This window comes from Cebus imitator, unplaced genomic scaffold, assembly GCF_001604975.1.
Source record: "Cebus imitator isolate Cc_AM_T3 unplaced genomic scaffold, Cebus_imitator-1.0 Scaffold136, whole genome shotgun sequence".
Classification (NCBI taxonomy): Eukaryota; Metazoa; Chordata; class Mammalia; order Primates; family Cebidae; genus Cebus; species Cebus imitator.
The window spans coordinates 1,032,144-1,049,430 of record NW_016107451.1 but is presented as its reverse complement, the minus strand read 5'-3'; the positions used below and the strand labels follow the sequence as shown (position 1 = coordinate 1,049,430).

The 17,287-nt window shown below is 61.5% G+C and overlaps 2 protein-coding genes across 4 annotated transcripts in view; one reads left to right on the top strand and one right to left on the bottom strand.

Moving 5' to 3' along the window:
* Nucleotides 1-1,312: 1,312 nt before the first annotated feature.
* HIC1 (HIC ZBTB transcriptional repressor 1) lies at nt 1,313-7,433 on the top strand. The gene is made up of 2 exons (XM_017541636.2): nt 1,313-2,420; nt 3,877-7,433. Exon 2 carries the CDS (start codon nt 3,897-3,899, stop codon nt 6,033-6,035), a length of 2,139 nt encoding a protein of 712 aa, XP_017397125.1. The 5' UTR covers nt 1,313-2,420; nt 3,877-3,896; the 3' UTR covers nt 6,036-7,433.
* The window catches only part of SMG6 (SMG6 nonsense mediated mRNA decay factor), a 241,390-nt gene continuing 231,151 nt past the window's right edge, over nt 7,049-17,287 (bottom strand). For 2 of the 3 annotated variants that reach the window (XM_017541631.2, XM_017541630.2), the window contains exons 16-19: nt 15,503-15,656; nt 12,364-12,575; nt 11,960-12,041; nt 8,584-8,730 (exon numbers count right to left, since the gene is read on the bottom strand). In XM_017541631.2, coding sequence (XP_017397120.1) covers nt 8,600-8,730; nt 11,960-12,041; nt 12,364-12,575; nt 15,503-15,656 — 579 coding nt within the window. In that variant the 3' untranslated portion in view covers nt 8,584-8,599. Of the gene's footprint in view, nt 8,731-11,959; nt 12,042-12,363; nt 12,576-15,502; nt 15,657-17,287 lie in introns of all 3 variants that reach the window. The other variant, XM_017541629.2, reaches the window with a different exon arrangement.

Genomic DNA, 17,287 nt, shown 5'->3' with positions numbered 1-17,287 from the left:
GGGGGGGGAAGGGCGTTCATACGAGGAGCTGGGCCAGCATGGGGAGGGGCTGCGCAGGGCACGGCCGGAAAAGCAGGGCAGGGAGAGAAGGGGGAAGAGTGAAGTCCATGGGAGGGCAAGGAGGCCCTCACACTGCCTGGGCTGGGGCAGGGCTGTGAGATCCTCCCTCACCAATGGAATGAGGGCTTGAGAATCGGGTGGGAGGGGTAAGGGCAGTAAGTTAACTTGGGCAGCGGATGAGGGGAAACGCTGAAGAATAAAGACTGTGGGCCCAGCAGACCCCTGGGGCAGGTCAGCAATGCACAGACTCCACTGCACAAGACACATGGGGCGAAGGGGCTCTTTGGAAGGGGGGCATCTGACTGTATCAAAAGGAGAAAAGATAAAAGGAGATGGGGTCAGAGGCCCTGCATGCTCTGGGATTTGGCCTCCTCGAGCTCCCTTTTTCTGGCCGCTAGCCTTTGTCCCGGGGTTCCATTATTTACAAATGCCTTCCTGCTCAGTGGGAGAACTCCTATTCATCCGTCAAAGCCCAGCTCTAGGAGCACTTCTAAGGAGCCTCTCCACCTCTCCTCAACACTCTGTAACTTCCATCTCAGGCCGCAGCACGTCCCTCGGCCAGATGTCGGGGGGATTCGTCTGCCCTAGAGACCATCAGCTCCGGAGGCCTCCGTTTTCCTCACTCATTCTCCAGTGAGGATGCTATGGGGAGACACTGGAGAGGGCGTGGGTAAGATGGATCCAGAACCCCGGGGGGAAGCAGAGAGAGGGGCGGACTCGGGCGGCGGGAATCAGGCGAACTTGTAAGGACCGAAGCCTCCGCTGGGCACCGAGGCCGTGTGGTCGCCCGCGCAGCAACTGGAGCCTCCGGGGGGCGCCCGAGGCCTGGGCTGGAGGCGCACAGATGCTGAGCCTGTGGGGGGAGAGGCCGCCGGCTGTGTCGCTCGGGGGGCGCTACGTCGCGCCGGCTGCCCCTCGCCCGGTGACTCAGCCGGTACCTCTGGCGGGGCTGTGGGGGCCAGAGGACAGCGCGGGGGGGCGGCGAGCGCGGTTGCTAAGCTCTCCAAGGCCTCGGAGGGACTGGAGCCGGGCGCACCTCATCGGTTGCCATGGAAACGCTGCGTCCCAGCCCCTAGCGCTCCACGGCAGAGGGAGGCGCAGCCAATCGGAAGCGTCAGAGTTCTCGGGGAGCCCCCCCCCCGCTCCACGCCGCGTGTGGGCGGGGGTCAGGAGGTGTGGGGCGGAGGCGGAGCGTGGGCCGCGGAGATCCGGCGTTCGCAAGAGGCTGGGTGCGCTGCGAGGCCGCACGGGGCCACTTCCGGATAGTAGTGCCGGCAGCCGCGCACTAGTGCGGGGTCCCCTTCTTCCTAGAAGACGCGTCACCTACACACCTGACCTTCACGTGGGGCGCGGGACCTTGCGGGATCCCAGCCGCAGGCACACCTGTCGTTTCCTTCGGGCGGGTGGGTTGGAGGAAAAGTCCATGCGGGATTCTACACAACGGCGTAGGTCGGGATTTTAGGGCCCCGGGGTTACTTCTGCGCTCCCCCACCACAGGCGCTTTCCAGCTATTTTCCAGTCGCCGTGATGGCTCGTTGTGGACTCCTTTAGGAGACCCGCAAGTTCAGGGCGGGCTGTGTGGGTAACACCTCTGCCCATGTTCCCAGAGGGCCCTACGTGGCTGCCCCAGGAGTATCCAGAGCGCCAGGGCTCCGGGGAGGGGCAGGTGTGGGTCTGGAAACATGCCTGGAGTGACAGTGCTTGGAGAGGGCTGGGACAAGCCGGTTCATGCCGCGCACGCCGAGTCCGTGCGCCTGAGTGAGGGTGGGTGTGTTGGGCCGTGCGTCCAAATGGACAGTACCGTACGGTAACGTCCTCGGAGAGTTCCCGGAGAGCCTGGCTACTCCTGCTTAGGATAACCTCTCCCCTCCCACCAGAGTCTTGTCCTTGCGGGCAGGGCTTTTCCGAACTGGGGCTGTGTATATACAAATACGTACATGGGAGCGCTCAGCTCAAAGCCCAGCGTTTCCGAGGCTCACGTGTCCGGGGTCGGGATGCCAGGTGGGCACGTGTGGGAGGGCGTGCCTGCGGCTGGGGCGCGGTGGGCGGGGTGGGTCCCTCCCGGTCGCTTAGCATCTGTGCGCCTCCAGCCCAGGTGCGCGGGAGGAAGGCCGTGGCCTGGCCCGCAGAGCCCCGTGCGCCCGCGAGGTGGCGCCATAGCCGCAGCAGCGCTCGCCGGCCCGGGCCGCTCCAGATAAGAGTGTGCGGAAAGCGCGGCGGGGCTGAGACGCGACCAGGACGCGGGGAGGACGGACCAGCAGGACAGACCGACCGGGGGCCCGGCGGGCGGAGGGCAGAGCAGCCACGTCCCCCCTGGATCCGCCGGCAGCCGGGCCCGGGGCTTTCGACATGCCCCCCAGGTGGGTCCTCGAGCCGGGGACCGGGAGGGACTGGGGGCCCGGGACAGCCCGGTCCTCGCGCGTCGGCCGCCTCGGGCGCATCCTCTGGCGCGGGCGCCCCATCGCGGGCTGGCGGCTAGCGCTCAGGGCTCCGGGTGTCGTCCCTGTCGGACTCGGGATCGCCGGGCCGCCGCTCGGCTCCGGGTTCACGGCGGGGTCAGCGGCCCGGGGCCGGCTCTGCCCGCACATGGGCTGCAGAGGCGAGGGGAAGGGAAGGGGAGCTGGCGGGCGGGGCTGGCAGGGGCGCTGCCCTGGCACAGCTCGGGGCCTGGCAGCGGCGGGTGGGGCACCGGCTAGGAGCTGCCATCGCCGCGGGGAGGGGATCCCGGCCCGCCGGGGCCGCAGGTAACGGGCCCGGAGCCCCGCTGGCCAAGAGGGGAACCGGGTCGGGGGGGCGAGCGAGCCGCGGGCAGGGGACTCGGGGCTCGGCCCCGGGATCTGCCGCCGGAATTGGGGGCCGCGTGGAAGAGCTGCGAGCCGGGGGCCTGGGGCCGGCGCGCTCCTCCCGCCTTGTCTGCAGTTGGAAAACTTTTCCCCAAGTTTGGGGTGGCGGAGTTCCGGGGGAGAAGGGGCCGGGGGAGCCGCGGAGGGAGGCGCCCGGCCCGCGCGTGTAGGGCCCAGGCCGAGGCCGGGACGCGGGTGGGGCGCAGGCCCGGGTCAGGGCCGCAGCCGGCTGTGCGCAGTGCCCGCCCGGGGCGCTGCCCCCTCCCTCCCCTGGGAACTGCGTGGCTCCCCCCTCCCCCCCACCTGCTTCCTGCCTCAGCCTCCTGCCCCGATATAACGCCCTCCCCGCGCCGGGCCGGGCCTTCGCGCTCTGCCCGCCGCGGCAGCCGCTGCCTCCGCTCCCTGCGCGGCCTCTGCCCGGGCCCCGACCGAGGGTTGACAGACCCTGGCTAGGGCGGCGCCAGGGCGGGCATCGCGCTCCCCTCCTCCGTATCACTTCCCCCAACTGGGGCAACTTCTCCCGAGGCGAGGCGGGAGGCGCTCGCTGCCCGGCTCCCTTTCTCCCTACTTGGGCAAACTTCTCCGCCCTGAATGACTTTTCCCGAAGCGGACATTTTACTTAAATCGGGTAACTGTCTCACAGAGGGTCACTTCGCCCGAACAGTTGTCTCCTGGGAAGCCCCAGCGCCCAGCCGGGTGCCCCGCGGCGTCTGGGCCTGGGGCGTGCAGGCCGGCCTGGCCTCCCCTCCGCCCTCCGCCCTCCGCCGGCGGTCGCTCTGGTCCCGCTCTTTCTCCCGGTCCGGGCGGGCAGGCCTGGGCCCCACTGCAGAGGGCGGCGGGTCCTCGCCGGTGCCCAGGCCGCAGTGCTGATGCCCCCGCTCAGCTGAGGAAGGGGAAGTGGAGAGAGACGTGCCGGGCTGGGGCCAGGCGGCCAGCGCCGCAAGCTCTCACCGGCCGGTGTGTGTCCCCGCAGGAGAGTGTGCTGGGCAGACGATGCTGGACACGATGGAGGCGCCCGGACACTCCCGGCAGCTGCTGCTGCAGCTCAACAGCCAGCGCACCAAGGGCTTCTTGTGCGACGTGATCATCGTGGTGCAGAACGCCCTCTTCCGCGCGCACAAGAACGTGCTGGCCGCCAGCAGCGCCTACCTCAAGTCCCTGGTGGTGCACGACAACCTGCTCAACCTGGACCATGACATGGTGAGCCCGGCCGTGTTCCGCCTGGTGCTGGACTTCATCTACACGGGCCGCCTGGCTGACGGCGCGGAGGCGGCAGCGGCGGCGGCCGTGGCCCCGGGGGCCGAGCCGAGCCTGGGCGCCGTGCTGGCCGCCGCCAGCTACCTGCAGATCCCTGACCTCGTGGCTCTGTGCAAGAAGCGCCTCAAGCGCCACGGCAAGTACTGCCACCTGCGGGGCGGCGGCGGCGGCGGCGGCGGCTACGCGCCCTACGGCCGGCCGGGCCGGGGCCTGCGGGCCGCCACGCCGGTCATCCAGACATGCTACCCGTCCCCGGCTGGGCCTCCGCCGCCCGCCGCGGAGCCGCCCCCAGGCCCCGAGGCCGCCGTCAACACGCACTGCGCCGAGCTGTATGCCTCGGGGCCCGGCCCAGCCGCCGCCCTCTGCGTCTCGGAGCGCCGCTGCTCCCCTCTGTGCGGCCTGGACCTGTCCAAAAAGAGCCCCCCGGGCTCCGCGGCGCCAGAGCGGCCGCTGGCTGAGCGCGAGCTGCCCCCGCGCCCGGACAGCCCTCCCAGCGCCGGCCCCGCCGCCTACAAGGAGCCGCCGCTCGTGCTGCCGCCGCTGCCGCTGCCTTTCCAGAAGCTGGAGGAGGCCGCGCCGCCCTCGGATCCGTTTCGCGGCGGCAGCGGCAGCCCGGGACCCGAGCCCCCCGGCCGCCCCGACGGGACGAGTCTCCTCTACCGCTGGATGAAGCACGAGCCGGGCCTGGGTAACTATGGCGACGAGCTGGGCCGGGAGCGTGGCTCCCCCAGCGAGCGCTGCGAAGAGCGCGGTGGGGACGCGGCCGTCTCGCCCGGGGGACCCCCGCTCGGCCTGGCGCCGCCGCCGCGCTACCCAGGCAGCCTGGACGGGCCTGGCGCGGGCGGCGACGGCGACGACTATAAGAGCAGCAGCGAGGAGACCGGCAGCAGCGAGGACCCCAGCCCGCCCGGCGGCCACCTCGAGGGCTACCCCTGCCCGCACCTGGCCTACGGCGAGCCCGAGAGCTTCGGCGACAACCTGTACGTGTGCATCCCGTGCGGCAAGGGCTTCCCCAGCTCGGAGCAGCTGAACGCGCACGTGGAGGCGCACGTGGAGGAGGAGGAGGCGCTGTATGGCAGGGCCGAGGCGGCCGAAGTGGCCGCGGGAGCCGCCGGCCTCGGTCCCCCTTTCGGAGGCGGCGGGGACAAGGTCGCCGGGGGTCCCGGGGGCCTGGGAGAGCTGCTGCGGCCCTACCGCTGCGCGTCGTGCGACAAGAGCTACAAGGATCCAGCCACGCTGCGGCAGCACGAGAAGACGCACTGGCTGACCCGGCCCTACCCGTGCACCATCTGCGGGAAGAAGTTCACGCAGCGTGGGACGATGACGCGCCACATGCGCAGCCACCTGGGTCTCAAGCCCTTCGCGTGCGACGCGTGTGGCATGCGGTTCACGCGCCAGTACCGCCTCACCGAGCACATGCGCATCCACTCCGGCGAGAAGCCCTACGAGTGCCAGGTGTGCGGCGGCAAGTTCGCGCAGCAACGCAACCTCATCAGCCACATGAAGATGCACGCCGTGGGGGGCGCGGCCGGCGCGGCCGGGGCGCTGGCGGGCTTGGGGGGGCTCCCCGGCGTCCCCGGCCCAGACGGCAAGGGCAAACTCGACTTCCCCGAGGGCGTCTTCGCCGTGGCCCGCCTCACGGCCGAGCAGCTGAGCCTGAAGCAGCAGGACAAGGCGGCTGCGGCCGAGCTGCTGGCGCAGACCACGCACTTCCTGCACGACCCCAAGGTGGCGCTGGAGAGCCTCTACCCACTGGCCAAGTTCACGGCCGAGCTGGGCCTCAGCCCTGACAAGGCGGCCGAGGTGCTGAGCCAGGGCGCCCACCTGGCGGCCGGGCCCGACGGCCGGACCATCGACCGTTTCTCTCCCACCTAGTGCGCCCCTCGCCCGCCTGCCCAGTCGCTGCTGCGCGGCCCGGGCCTGCACGGCGGGGGCGGCGCGCAGGCCAACCGCGCCCGGGACAGCCCCAGCCACCGCGGCTGCGTCTCCGCAGTGGCGGCCCCACCTCTCGGCGGCCTCACCTGGCCTCACTGCTTTGTGCCTTAGCTCGGGGGTCGGGGGGGGGGTGGAAACCCCGGGACGGGGGTGGGACGGGGTAAGGGAAATCTATATTTTTGATATCAGCTTTGACCAAAGGAGACCCCAGGCCCCTCCCCGCCTCTTCCTGTGGTTCGTTGGCCCCCTCCCCTGGCTCCGCGCTGCTCTTAGGGGGAGGGGTGTCACTTTTGGGGCACTCCTGGCCCTACCTCCGGCCCTTGCGACCACACCCATTCTCACTGTGAATCTCCCCGCTGGGGTCGGAGCGTCGGGCAGAGCTGGGGAGTGGGGAGGGGACTGAGCCGGCCGGAGGGCCCCCCCGCACCCCGCTCCCCCCCCCACCCCGGGACTGATAATGTGAAGTTCCTCATTTTGCACAAGTGGCACTAGCCCCAGGGCCAACCCTTCCTTCCTCGACCACCGAGGGCGGGGAGTTCTGGAGTCGGAGGTTTAAGAGCCCTGGCCTACCAGCTCACCCACTCCCACGGTGCCCCCTCCCTTCCCTGGGGCCCCGGACCATATTTATTGCATGCGCCCCGGCGGCCCCCCATCCCGAGCCCAGGCTGGGCTGGGCTGGAATGCGGTCTCTTTAGCTCCCTCCTCTTAGTTTGTATATTTCCTACCTTGTACACAGGCTCTTCCAGAGCCGCTTCCATTTTCTATACTCGAACCAAACAGCAATAAAGCAGTAACCAAGGACCCCGACCCCCGCTCTCTTCTGCCCTTGCACAAGGACCTGGGTGGCAGAACCCGCTGGGTGGAGGAACCAGAAAGGGCCACCCTCACACAGGTACAGAGGCATGGGCCTGCCTCCCCTTCCCATCCCAGAAACAGGTCAGCAAGAGGTCAGGTATATTTCATAACTAAAAATTTATTAAGGAAACAAAACCAGTGCTGCAAACGGGACAGCAAGGAGAGATGGGTCTCCCTCCCAACCCCCAGTCATCCACCTCTGGGCTGGGGAGAGGATCTTAAAGGAGAAGCCAGGGACCCTGTACTCCCTGTACCCCACCTTCTGAGATTCTAGGGGACTCACCCCCCCAAACTATTGGCCTTGGGTTCCCAGCACAGTGCCTCTGCTCTGGCATAGTCCTGGGCCTCAGGGAGGGCAGAGCTGTGCAGTCTGGCCCTGGGCTCTGGTCCCATTAAGATTTGCCCCTGGCTCCACCTAAAGCCCTGTCTTGCCTAAGTCATCCTTATCTCTGGCCTTGGGTTGGAGGAACTCATTCCTGGTAAGGAAGCCTCCTCACTGAGGGACCAGCTAAAGGGGCAAGGAGAGGGCCCCTGCGTCTGTTCTGGGAAGTGAGGGCAAAGCTAGAAACCAGGTGGCAACTCCAGGTGGTGATGTTACCCCAGGCACTGGAAGGTCTCAGGCTGGGCTGCCCACACCTGGGAAGGTTCTCCTAGCACAGGAGCCGAGGGTGGAAGGCCCTGGGTGAGAAAGCTGTACTAGGTTCCTGCCACGGGGAGTAGAGAAGGTTCAGAGTGAGAACCCCTATGGGAGGAACTGAGGAGAAGAAATAAAAGGGATCAGGGAGGCCAGAAGGCTCAGCTAGGAGGGGAGGAGTGTGAGGGGAGCCAAGAAGTCAGGACATTTCCTGAAGAGGAAGCTAGAGTGAAGGAAGGCCAGCGAGGAGAGAGGGTGCAGGTGGAGGCCACCCAGGGAGCACGGGCCTGGGACCAGATGTCCCTTTCCTCTAGACCCATGACTGTCCAAGGGGAAACCAATGGCAAAGTTTGAGGGACCCAGATGGATAAGGGCAGGAAGAAGAGCAGCAGAATGGGTGTGTGTTATGCCTGGGGTGGATGGTAGAACAGGTGAGGACCCAGGGCTGGTGTTAGGGAGACGGTGTCCAGAAGCCACTGGGGTCCATGGGCAAGTCCAGGCCCAGGGAGATGGAGAGACACACCCTAGGCACTTGCTTCCTGACATAACCAAAGCCTCTTGAACATTCAGGACAGAGGTTCTGAAGAGGAAAGGGACCTGTGATTCCACTGCATCTGATGAAAACTCGAAAACCCTTGCCCTGTCTCCACTGGAGAAAGTGGCTGCGTTCCAGGCCAGAAGGCCCCCCACCAGCCTTAGGATGAGGCAGGGGAGGGAGAAAGGCTGAGGGCACGGGCGGCCTATCTGGCTTGCCCAGCTGCTGTTGCTGCAGCCAGTCACCTCCCTGCTAAATCTTGGCAGCCCAGGAGGGTCCCAGCAGCTTCCGCCCAATCCTTGGGAGGGGCTCTGTGAGGAGCAGCTCCCCCACAGCATGGCCACGGCGTGGGTTGGAAGAGGATGGTTTATTGTCTGGGTGGATTGGTGGCTCAGGCACGTGGGCATCTTCTGTGCTACACTGGGCGCCTGGTGGCCTTTCAGGAATGGTTCCACAGGGGTGGGCCCCAGTGTGGCTCCCTCAGCCCACCTGGGCCCATGTGAGGAAGGCTGGGATGTCCCGTACAGGTACATTCCTTGTGAGCGCCTTCACACGCAGGTTCCGGTCATCCGTCAACAGCACCACCTCCCGCAGCAGCCGGATGGGCTCCTCTGTGGGCGCGAGAGAGTGGAAGGCTGTCACTGAGGACAGGAGGCAGGGGCACGGGCTGCTCTCCTCACCCTGGAGAATGTGGTCCGAGGGTGGGGGTGCCACACCAGCCATTTCTTGGCCCTTCCACAAGTCCTTTCTTCCACCTGGGCTCTCAGCCTCAGGGGCCCCTCCCCCACTGGTGTAGAGAGGGCTGCACCGCGCTTCTGCTTTGACTCCTGCCTCCCACGCAGGACTCTTCTACCTAGTTCCTGAGGGCGGCCCAAACCCACCAGCCTCAAGACCTGTCTTGCAGCACCCTGACCTGAGGGAGCAGAAGCAGCCCCTTGCTTTCTAGTTCTTCTTACCACATGGCTGGCTCTGGATCACAACACCACGCTCCCCAACCCCCACTTTTTTTTTTTTTTTGGAAAGTCCAAAGCAAACCCCCACTTTTTTTTTTTTTTTAACAAGTCCTCTCCCTCTGAAAGCCAGCAGGCTGATGCTTTAGGCATCCAGAGGTAGAAGACAAAAGATGGAACAGAAAATGTATCCAGGGTTTTCCGGATGTGGGGAGAGGGGTTAGCTCAAGGGAGCCCTGAGGAGAGAAGGGGGTGAGGGTCTTCGCAGAATTGTGCCAAGGGTATACCAAGGCTTCGGCCAACTGACTGCCCCTGCTAAGTAAAAGGAATCCATGTGTGCAGGCAAAAGTCTCTAACAGTACAGGAGAGGAAAAGGGCAGAGCCGAATTACGATGACTACCCCAGCTCTGTCTCGCCCCAGAGGAAGATCTGTATATCCTCCCAGGTTTCTTTATGCATATTTACAAATACATACACTTGTACATGTAAGCCTTTTTTCCTACATCATCGTGATCATGTTAGCCACACTTTCTCAGAGTTTATATACTTAAAATACCTTTCCATAGCGGCACAGACAGCTTTCATTCTTTTTAGATGACTTCTTTTTTTTTTAGCTCAATCTCCCCACTACCTCTCTTTCCCTTAACTCCCTAATCTTTAACACATTGGAGAGAACTGAAGCCAGGGACAAGCACTCACACAAGTGACATTCCTACCCCTGGCATGCCTGCCTGGGTGGCGGGTCCGTTCCTCAGTCCCAGGCGGGGCCCCTCCTGACGGAGGTCCAGCAGACAGCAGGGCACAGGAAGTGCCCTGTGGTGCTCACTGACTGCGTGGGCTGGCGGGGATGGGGACTGCAAACATCCATGTCTGACCTGAGCAGTTTCAGGCTTGCCAGCTCCAGGCAGGGAGGCTGAGAACTGGCTTTCAGCCTGGGGAGGATTCAGGAGGGAGAGGTTTGTGGGGCTGGTGGTAAGAGGAAGAGGACAAGAGGAAGGGAACGTGAAGGGAAGCAAGGGGCTGTGGTGGGCAGAGGGGAGAGGAAGGTGGCCCTGGGGAAGGGGATGCTCAGAACCTATTCAGCTGGCTGGGCAGGGCCCTCTGCAGGTGAGTGTGGGCCGGGGTGGTGCTATGCAGGCCTCAGGGGGGTTCCCAGCTGGCTGGCTGCATCTGTTGCGGCCCCACCATTCCTGCCCTGGGCCTCAGACCAGGAGCGTCCCAGGCCTTAGGTCAGCCAACCAAGGCCCGATGTTGCTGGCAGGGGTCTGCAGAGGTTTCTGTGGATACTTTGAGACATTTTTAACAATAAACATCCTCTGTTTTGACACTGGTAACTTCACTTTGTTAGAAACCAGAGGCTGTCATCTTGTCAGGCCCCATCCGCCATAATCCACATGATTTTAAAATTCAACATCGTTTACACATAAACATTTAGTGACGGTTTCTCTGTGAATCTGACAAGTTAATCTGCTAAGAATTCACACTGACAAATGAGGTTTGATTACACCAGCCATTGCTGATGTAATTCTGATAGGGGCGGTCCCCAGGATGGCAACGGGTCCCTGTCGGCTGTTTGGGGTGAAGTCGGGGGTGGAAGGACTAGCAGGGCCAAAGCCAAAATGTGTCTGTGCTGAGAAAGCCAGTTGTGAGGCCAGGGTGGGGCCCTGCAGCACGGAACCACACTTCCCAACAAGGCCTCTGCAGTCCTGCCTACCCTCACTCGGGAGGTACCCTTCCAGGAAGCTCCCAGGGGCAGAACATAAGCTCCTCTGCTTGGCTCAGCCACGGCTCCTTTTTATCACCTCCATGCTCCTATCTGGTCCTAAGTTATATGACACGCAAACCCTGGGGCAGGACCCCTCCTGAGGAACAGCAGTTACAGGCTTGTAACCAGCCCCTAGTAAAGAGACTCATGCAGGGGTGAGGGGCTGCATTAGTGTAGGGAGAAGAGGCAGGAGAGGGTCAACTCCCAGAGCAGCCTGAAGGCACGGGCTAGAAATGGGAGCAGAGAGGAGAGAGCAGCAGACAGAGAGCAAACGACAGGAGACCACTCAGAAGTAGACAAAAACTAAACACTGAGAACCATCAGCTTCACAGATGACACTGAGCTGGCAGGTCCTAGGAATTCCTTCCAAAAGAAAAAATGTCTGAATCCTGGGAGCCAGGAGCAGAAAAGCCCCAAGTGTCACTGACTTGTGGGGGATGAGTGAAGGACAGCTCGGGGTTGAGGGTGAGGTGGTCAGGCGCTTGGGAGACAACCCCAGAGTGGGCCTTTGGCCCAAAGATGAGATTCTGTTTCCCCAAAAAGGTCTTGAAAACCGGGCTCAGGGCTCAGTCCTCAAGCTCTCACCTACCTCCACTTTTAGCCAGCCTTCAAAGTGCTATAGCTGTGACCAAAGAGACCAGGAAACAAAGCCCACTACTGACTGGGAAGCACCTCTGTGCAGGCCTGAAATCCGGCACACATTCAGGGCCGAACTGAGAAGGGGGAAGGTGAGCAGACCCCTGGGGGCTGTCCTGAGAGCTGCAGACAGCTGGGCTCAGGAGACCACGGCCAGAACCAGCTACACTGAATCATAAAGACATTCTTGCTGTCAGAACTCACTGAGGACACCCAAGAAAGGAAAGAGATGCACGCTGAGTGAAAAGCCTCACTGCCCAGAGCTGGGCTTTCTGGGCTAGGCTCTTCCCTAGTTGGCCCAGGGTGCACCTGTCATTCCCTGGGGCTATGACAGGGAGGTCTGGCCTCAGGCGTGCATCAGCTCTGAGCACTGATTCCTTAGGCTTCCCAAGCCAGAGTCAGCAGAGGAACTCTTCTCAGAGGGTGAGGATGGGTAGGATGAGGGAGGACAGAGGGGATGGATGATCCCAAGGCAGGGCAAAGCTGTACCTTTTCTGGTGGGCATGAAGTCCTTAGCCTTGTCTTTGCAGTAGTGGAGGCAGCAGGAGAGGATGAGATCATCGTTGTTACCCTGGAGGAAGACAGGTGTGAGAAGCACCACTGGGCAGAAGGGGGCGCCATGAGGAGGAGGAGGAGGGATGCTCTGCCTCCGGGGCCCTGGGAAGGGCCACCTCCCAGACGCCCTCCCCCCACCCCGACATGCCTGCCCTGGCCCTGCCTGGCCTGGTCTGGCTGTGCCGCGTGATCTGGGGATAAGGAAGTCCCTGCGCCTGGGCTCCATGCTGGCTGGCCCTCAGCTGCCGAGGCTGATGGGCCTCCTTCAGCCCTTCCTTCCTGGAGACCTTGCTGTGAAAGCTGGCTGTGGGCTTTCCCTTCCTGCAGAGGGGTCTCACCAGCTGGCCAGTGATGTCCTCACTGCGGAAGGCGATGGATTCAAGTTCATTGCCACGGCTGGTCAGGGCTCGTAGGCAGGAGTCCCGACTCTCGAATCGCTGCTCGAGGAACTCGATGGACTTGCGGGCCTTTTCTTGTACCACACGGGCGTAGCCCCCAGCCCGGTGGTCTGTCTCCTGCCCCTTGGCCAGGCCGTCCAGCTCATTGATCACTGATGAGACAAAGCCCCACAAGGTACTGGCCTCAGCCATCAGCCTTTGTCCATTCACTTCCACAGCCAGTACCTTCCCAAACCCCAGAATCCATCCTTCCCCCACAGGAGGAGGGGAGCTTGTGGGGGAAGAAGGGTCTTGAACTTTCATAGTGCTATCCCCTTTCTGTCTCCTCCTGGGCCCTGCCCTCCTCTTGGGAGGAACTTAAAGGAATTTCCTGGACCTGTTGTATTTAGAGGGAGAAATCTGGTCCCTCTATTGCATTCCTTGGTTACAGGGCTGATGTGAAAGGGACCTCAGGAGAGGCCAGGGGATGCAGTCGCTAAAGGGAAAGGGAGACATTCTTCCTCAACGACTTGGGCCCCCACCCACAGCAGTCGAGGGCAGGACGGTTCTACCCCCACCTCACCGGAAGGGTGCAGGGAGGCCACCATGGAGGAAGGGACAGTCACAGCCTCATCTGCAAGGCCCTGGTAGTAGTCCTCCAAACCGCAACCCTGGCACATCTACCTTCCCTGATACTGCACGTGTGTGTGTGTGTGTGTGTGTGTGTGTGTATGTATGTGTGCCTGTCTGCCTGCTTATGTGTCTGGGACACGGCTTCATTTTCTGGTGAAGATTCTTTCCAAAATTCCAGCCAAAAGCCTGAGGTCAAGTGGGAAATATGCACTCCTTGGGGGCTCTGGGAGAGTTTGGGGTCTGAGGCCTCTCCTTAGCACAGTGATTCATGGCTCAGGGAGCCGGCGTGAGCACGCTGTTCCATGGTGAGCCTGGCACTCACTGTCTGGGTATTCAGAGACACTTTCTGGAAAGGGCCCATGTGGGAATACACACACACGCACATACACAATGCCCATGCTTTTGGCACCCTGAGGCTACAGTGCTCACACAACGCATGGCTGATGTTGGGAAGCAGTGGTAGATGGGTGTATGGCACAGCAAACAGAACATCAAACAGGAAAAACTGGTATTCTATCCCAAAATCTGCTTTCCTGCTTCCAAACTAAACAGGCTTCAAAGAGGAAGCTTGTTTGTGCTTCTGCACCGGGCGGGGCTTCTCAATGCTGGGGTCAGGCCTGAGGAGCATAGAGCAGGTTAAAGAGCATAAGAAACAAGAAGGGAAAGCGGTCGGCTTAACCCTTTGCTGCTCTGGGCATCGGGCATGAGTGCAGCAAGGAAAGCCTCAGTCAACAGGAGCCCTCCTCTTACAGCCCCTGAGCGCGTCCAGGGACCTGCCCAGCTGAGGCCGGTGAGAGAGGCCGGCCTGTGTGGCCACAGCACAACTGTCAGTTCTCAGCACCCTTGGGCGTCGTCTCTTTGTTCTTCGTGTATCTGCTGGGTTTGCTCCCTCCCCACCAAATCCGGATTTCCTTACTAAACCTTAGGCTCCTCAGGGCCAAGGGCCACAGCTCTGCCTTCCACTGGGTCTCTCAAGAACAAGGAGACTGAGCACGCAGTAGGGGTACAATCAGTCCTGGTGACTCAAAACCCTGCTAGCCTGGGATGGCGTCTGAGGCCCCTTCCAGCTCTCAGGTGGCTCCTGAGATGTCCACAGCCTCTTTCGGTTGTACCATTTCCTGACCATCCAGCAAAACTCTTTCCCCTGAAAACCTCCTGGGTGGGAAAGCAGAGAGACACATGACCCTGAAAGGCACCCGCCGAGGACCCAGTGAGGGAAAAGGGAAAGCCTGGGACGTGGGATAGTTTTGCTGCTCTGCCTTGGTGACAAACTGCTCTACCGCTGAAGAACAGAGAGCCTTTCCTCAGGTCTCAGGGACTGGATTTAAGAGGTTCTGGTCAGGCCACATGGGGAGGGGAAGGAAGACGGGGAGGGTGGAGGCAGGGAGGAGGGCTGCTTCAGTGCCAACATTCTCAGGTGGTGCTAACGCGTTTCCCACAACCCCCCAGGGCTCCGCAGCCTCTGCAGGGGCGGATGTTTCCTGCCCTTTGTTTCCACCCCCATCTGGCACTAAGACACTTGGGACTGGGAGGGAAGGCCCAATGGAACATCTTGGCATGGATGTCAAAGGTGGCTTGGCAGGCAGACTGCCAGTCTGGTGGCTTTTCCAGAGGACAAGGCTCTCAAACTTGCTTCAAGTAGTAGCTGAGAGGGGACGTGCAAGTGCCTGGGCCTCCCATCATCTCCTGGACCCTCTCCCTCCACAGAGGCCACCAGCTAGTCAAGCTACATCAGACACGAGCCCAGAGCCCACCCTGAGGCTCACCCACCACAGAGCTCCAAGAACTAAGGGTACCAAGACAGTCCCGTGGAGACAGCCCGGCTGGGCCTCTTTGGCTGGAGGGTGGACAGGCAAGCTAGCTGGGTCGCGAGATGCTGGCCCTGCACCAGCACCCAGGCCCAGACAGTGGTAAGGGCCCAAGTGGTAGGAATCCACAGGCAGGAGCCAGGGCCTGCTCCGGAGGGCTCCTGTTGGCCTAGCCTCAGGGTGACACTGGCCAGAAGAATGCTACCTCGAACCAACAGAATGATCATGAAAAGCTACAAGACAATCAGACCAAAGGCATCTAACCACTTCAAAATCCTCCCAGCCTCCCTGCCAGACCACCCAGCAGCACTGCCGTTATCTGCCAGGGCTGAGTGTTTACCAATAACGGGAACCAGCTTTGCTGTTTTACTGCAAGCTTTATAAGGATAAAAACAAGGGCTGGGCGCATGCAGCCTCTGGTTGCTGGGACACAGGAGTCCATTTGCTCGGGCAGTTTAAGCCATGGATCAGCCATGATCATTTGAACTGCTTTGATTATTAAACAATTTGCTCTGCCCCACGCATTCCCTACTTCCCTGCAAATCCTATCTTGCACACACACAGCAGCACTCTGGCCGCCTGGCCCCCGGGCCGTGGGGCATGTGTGCCGGGGCTGCTGTGCACGTGCAAGGCTGCTCTGCCCTTCCCGCCTGACTCACCGATGAGGGGTACCACCAGGATGTACTTCCTGCTCTCCAGCAGCCGTGCCAGACTGGCCAGGTGATCAATGAAGCCGTTGGTGTCTGGTACCAGGAACAAAGGTCTGATTTCGAGCTCCATCTGCCTCATCTGACTGTGGTCCTCCAGGACAGCCTGCAGGGACACAGAGTGGGGGATAAGCCAGGGTGCAGGCCGGCAAGCAGGTGGGTGACCAGGGCCCTGGAGCTCGGTGTGTCAGCACTCTGCCCTGGGAACCTCTTCCCTCCAGGGTCACAACCAGCCCCTGCCAGGCCTGAGGGAGAGGCCCAGGAGCTGGGCACAGCACTGCAATGAAAACCAGTAGAGATCGAGCAGCTCAGGGAAGGGCATGGGTAACACCCTGCCTTGGGCTGAGAAAGGAGGTCTCTCAAAGTAAATTCAACAAGGGAGAATTAGGTTTCTTAGATATGAAAGTGGTTTCACATACATTATCCAGGAAGCATATAAAGGGGGTACTTTTCAATCTAGACATGAACATGCAAACAGAATGTGTTATTTTGATTTACTTCACTGCAGAGCTAAAACAAAACAAAACAAAACATAGCCTGGGCAACACGCTGAAACCCCGCCTCTACAAAAAAATTAGCTGGGTGTGGTGGCACACGCCTGTGGTCCCAGCTACTTGGGAGGCTGACATGGGAGGACTGCCTGAGCTCTGGAGGCGGAGGTTGCAGTGAGTCGAGATCACACCACTGCACTCCAGCTTGGGTGACAGAGCGAGACTCTGCCTCAAAAAACAAAAACAGCAACAACAAAAAATGAATTTAAATTCAAAGGCCACACAAAAAAGCAATACTAACAAGTAATAATACGAAATTCTCCTGCGGCAGCAGCCGAAGTCCACATGATGTGATGAGTTCAGACCAACTCATGTGTCTGCAGAGAGCAGCACCGAGGCTGATCACAACCGCCACCACTTTGCCCTTGACCGGCGCAGGTTCCTCAACACTAGTCTTTTCTGTTCTCCTTCTGCTCCTCTGCCACGAATCTGCACAAGCTACACTATTATTTACTGGATATTTTTCTTTAGACTGACTTTGTTGCTTCTTTTTGCTTAGCGCCTTCTTCAGCAACAGCCTCAGGGTACTAAGCACTTCACAGCCCAGTCATCTGTTCACCAGCGCAAGCTACGATGCCAAAATGAAAAGCAGACGGAAGAACACAAGTAGGAGAGCCTCCTCTACACCTCTCACCAAGCACGGGCCCAGCGCCTGCCTCCCTGTGGCCTTTCACAGTTCTGAGGGAAGCTCCGGAGATGCACATTTGCGAAAGCCTGATTTTCTTCTCCGACAGCCTCACCTGTGGCAGTGGCCCTTCGAGACAGGCTCTGGGTGTGTCTGTCACTACAGAACATGGCCACCATTGCACTGCTTCCTCTTCTGGGGACCTTGGCCGAGAAGCAAACTGGTCTGTTGGCATCTGCCCAGACAGCATGCTCCCTGAGCGGGAGGTAGAGGGCACCCACACAAACCTGTCAGGGCCAGGAGGGCTGTCCCAGCCCCGTCACACCCTCTCATGGCCTTCTGCCACAGAGCAACTGGTGGAGACAGAGATGCAGGCATAGGGCAGGGGAAGTGGACGTGCGTGCCAACTGAGATGGGGCCCACAGTGCTGGGCCCTGGCCACCAACAGTCAGTGAGGAGGCTGCTCAGGTTTCACTGACAGTGACAGTAAAACTGAAAGGGCATGCCTTCAAATGATGGGGGTGGCTTCTCTGTGACCTGCCAGGGACCTCTCCCTATGAG

What these genes read in the sequence shown, in the direction of transcription:
- HIC1 (XM_017541636.2), top strand. Translation starts at nt 3,897, where the DNA reads ATGCTGGACACGATGGAGGCGCCCGGACACTCCCGGCAGCTGCTGCTG.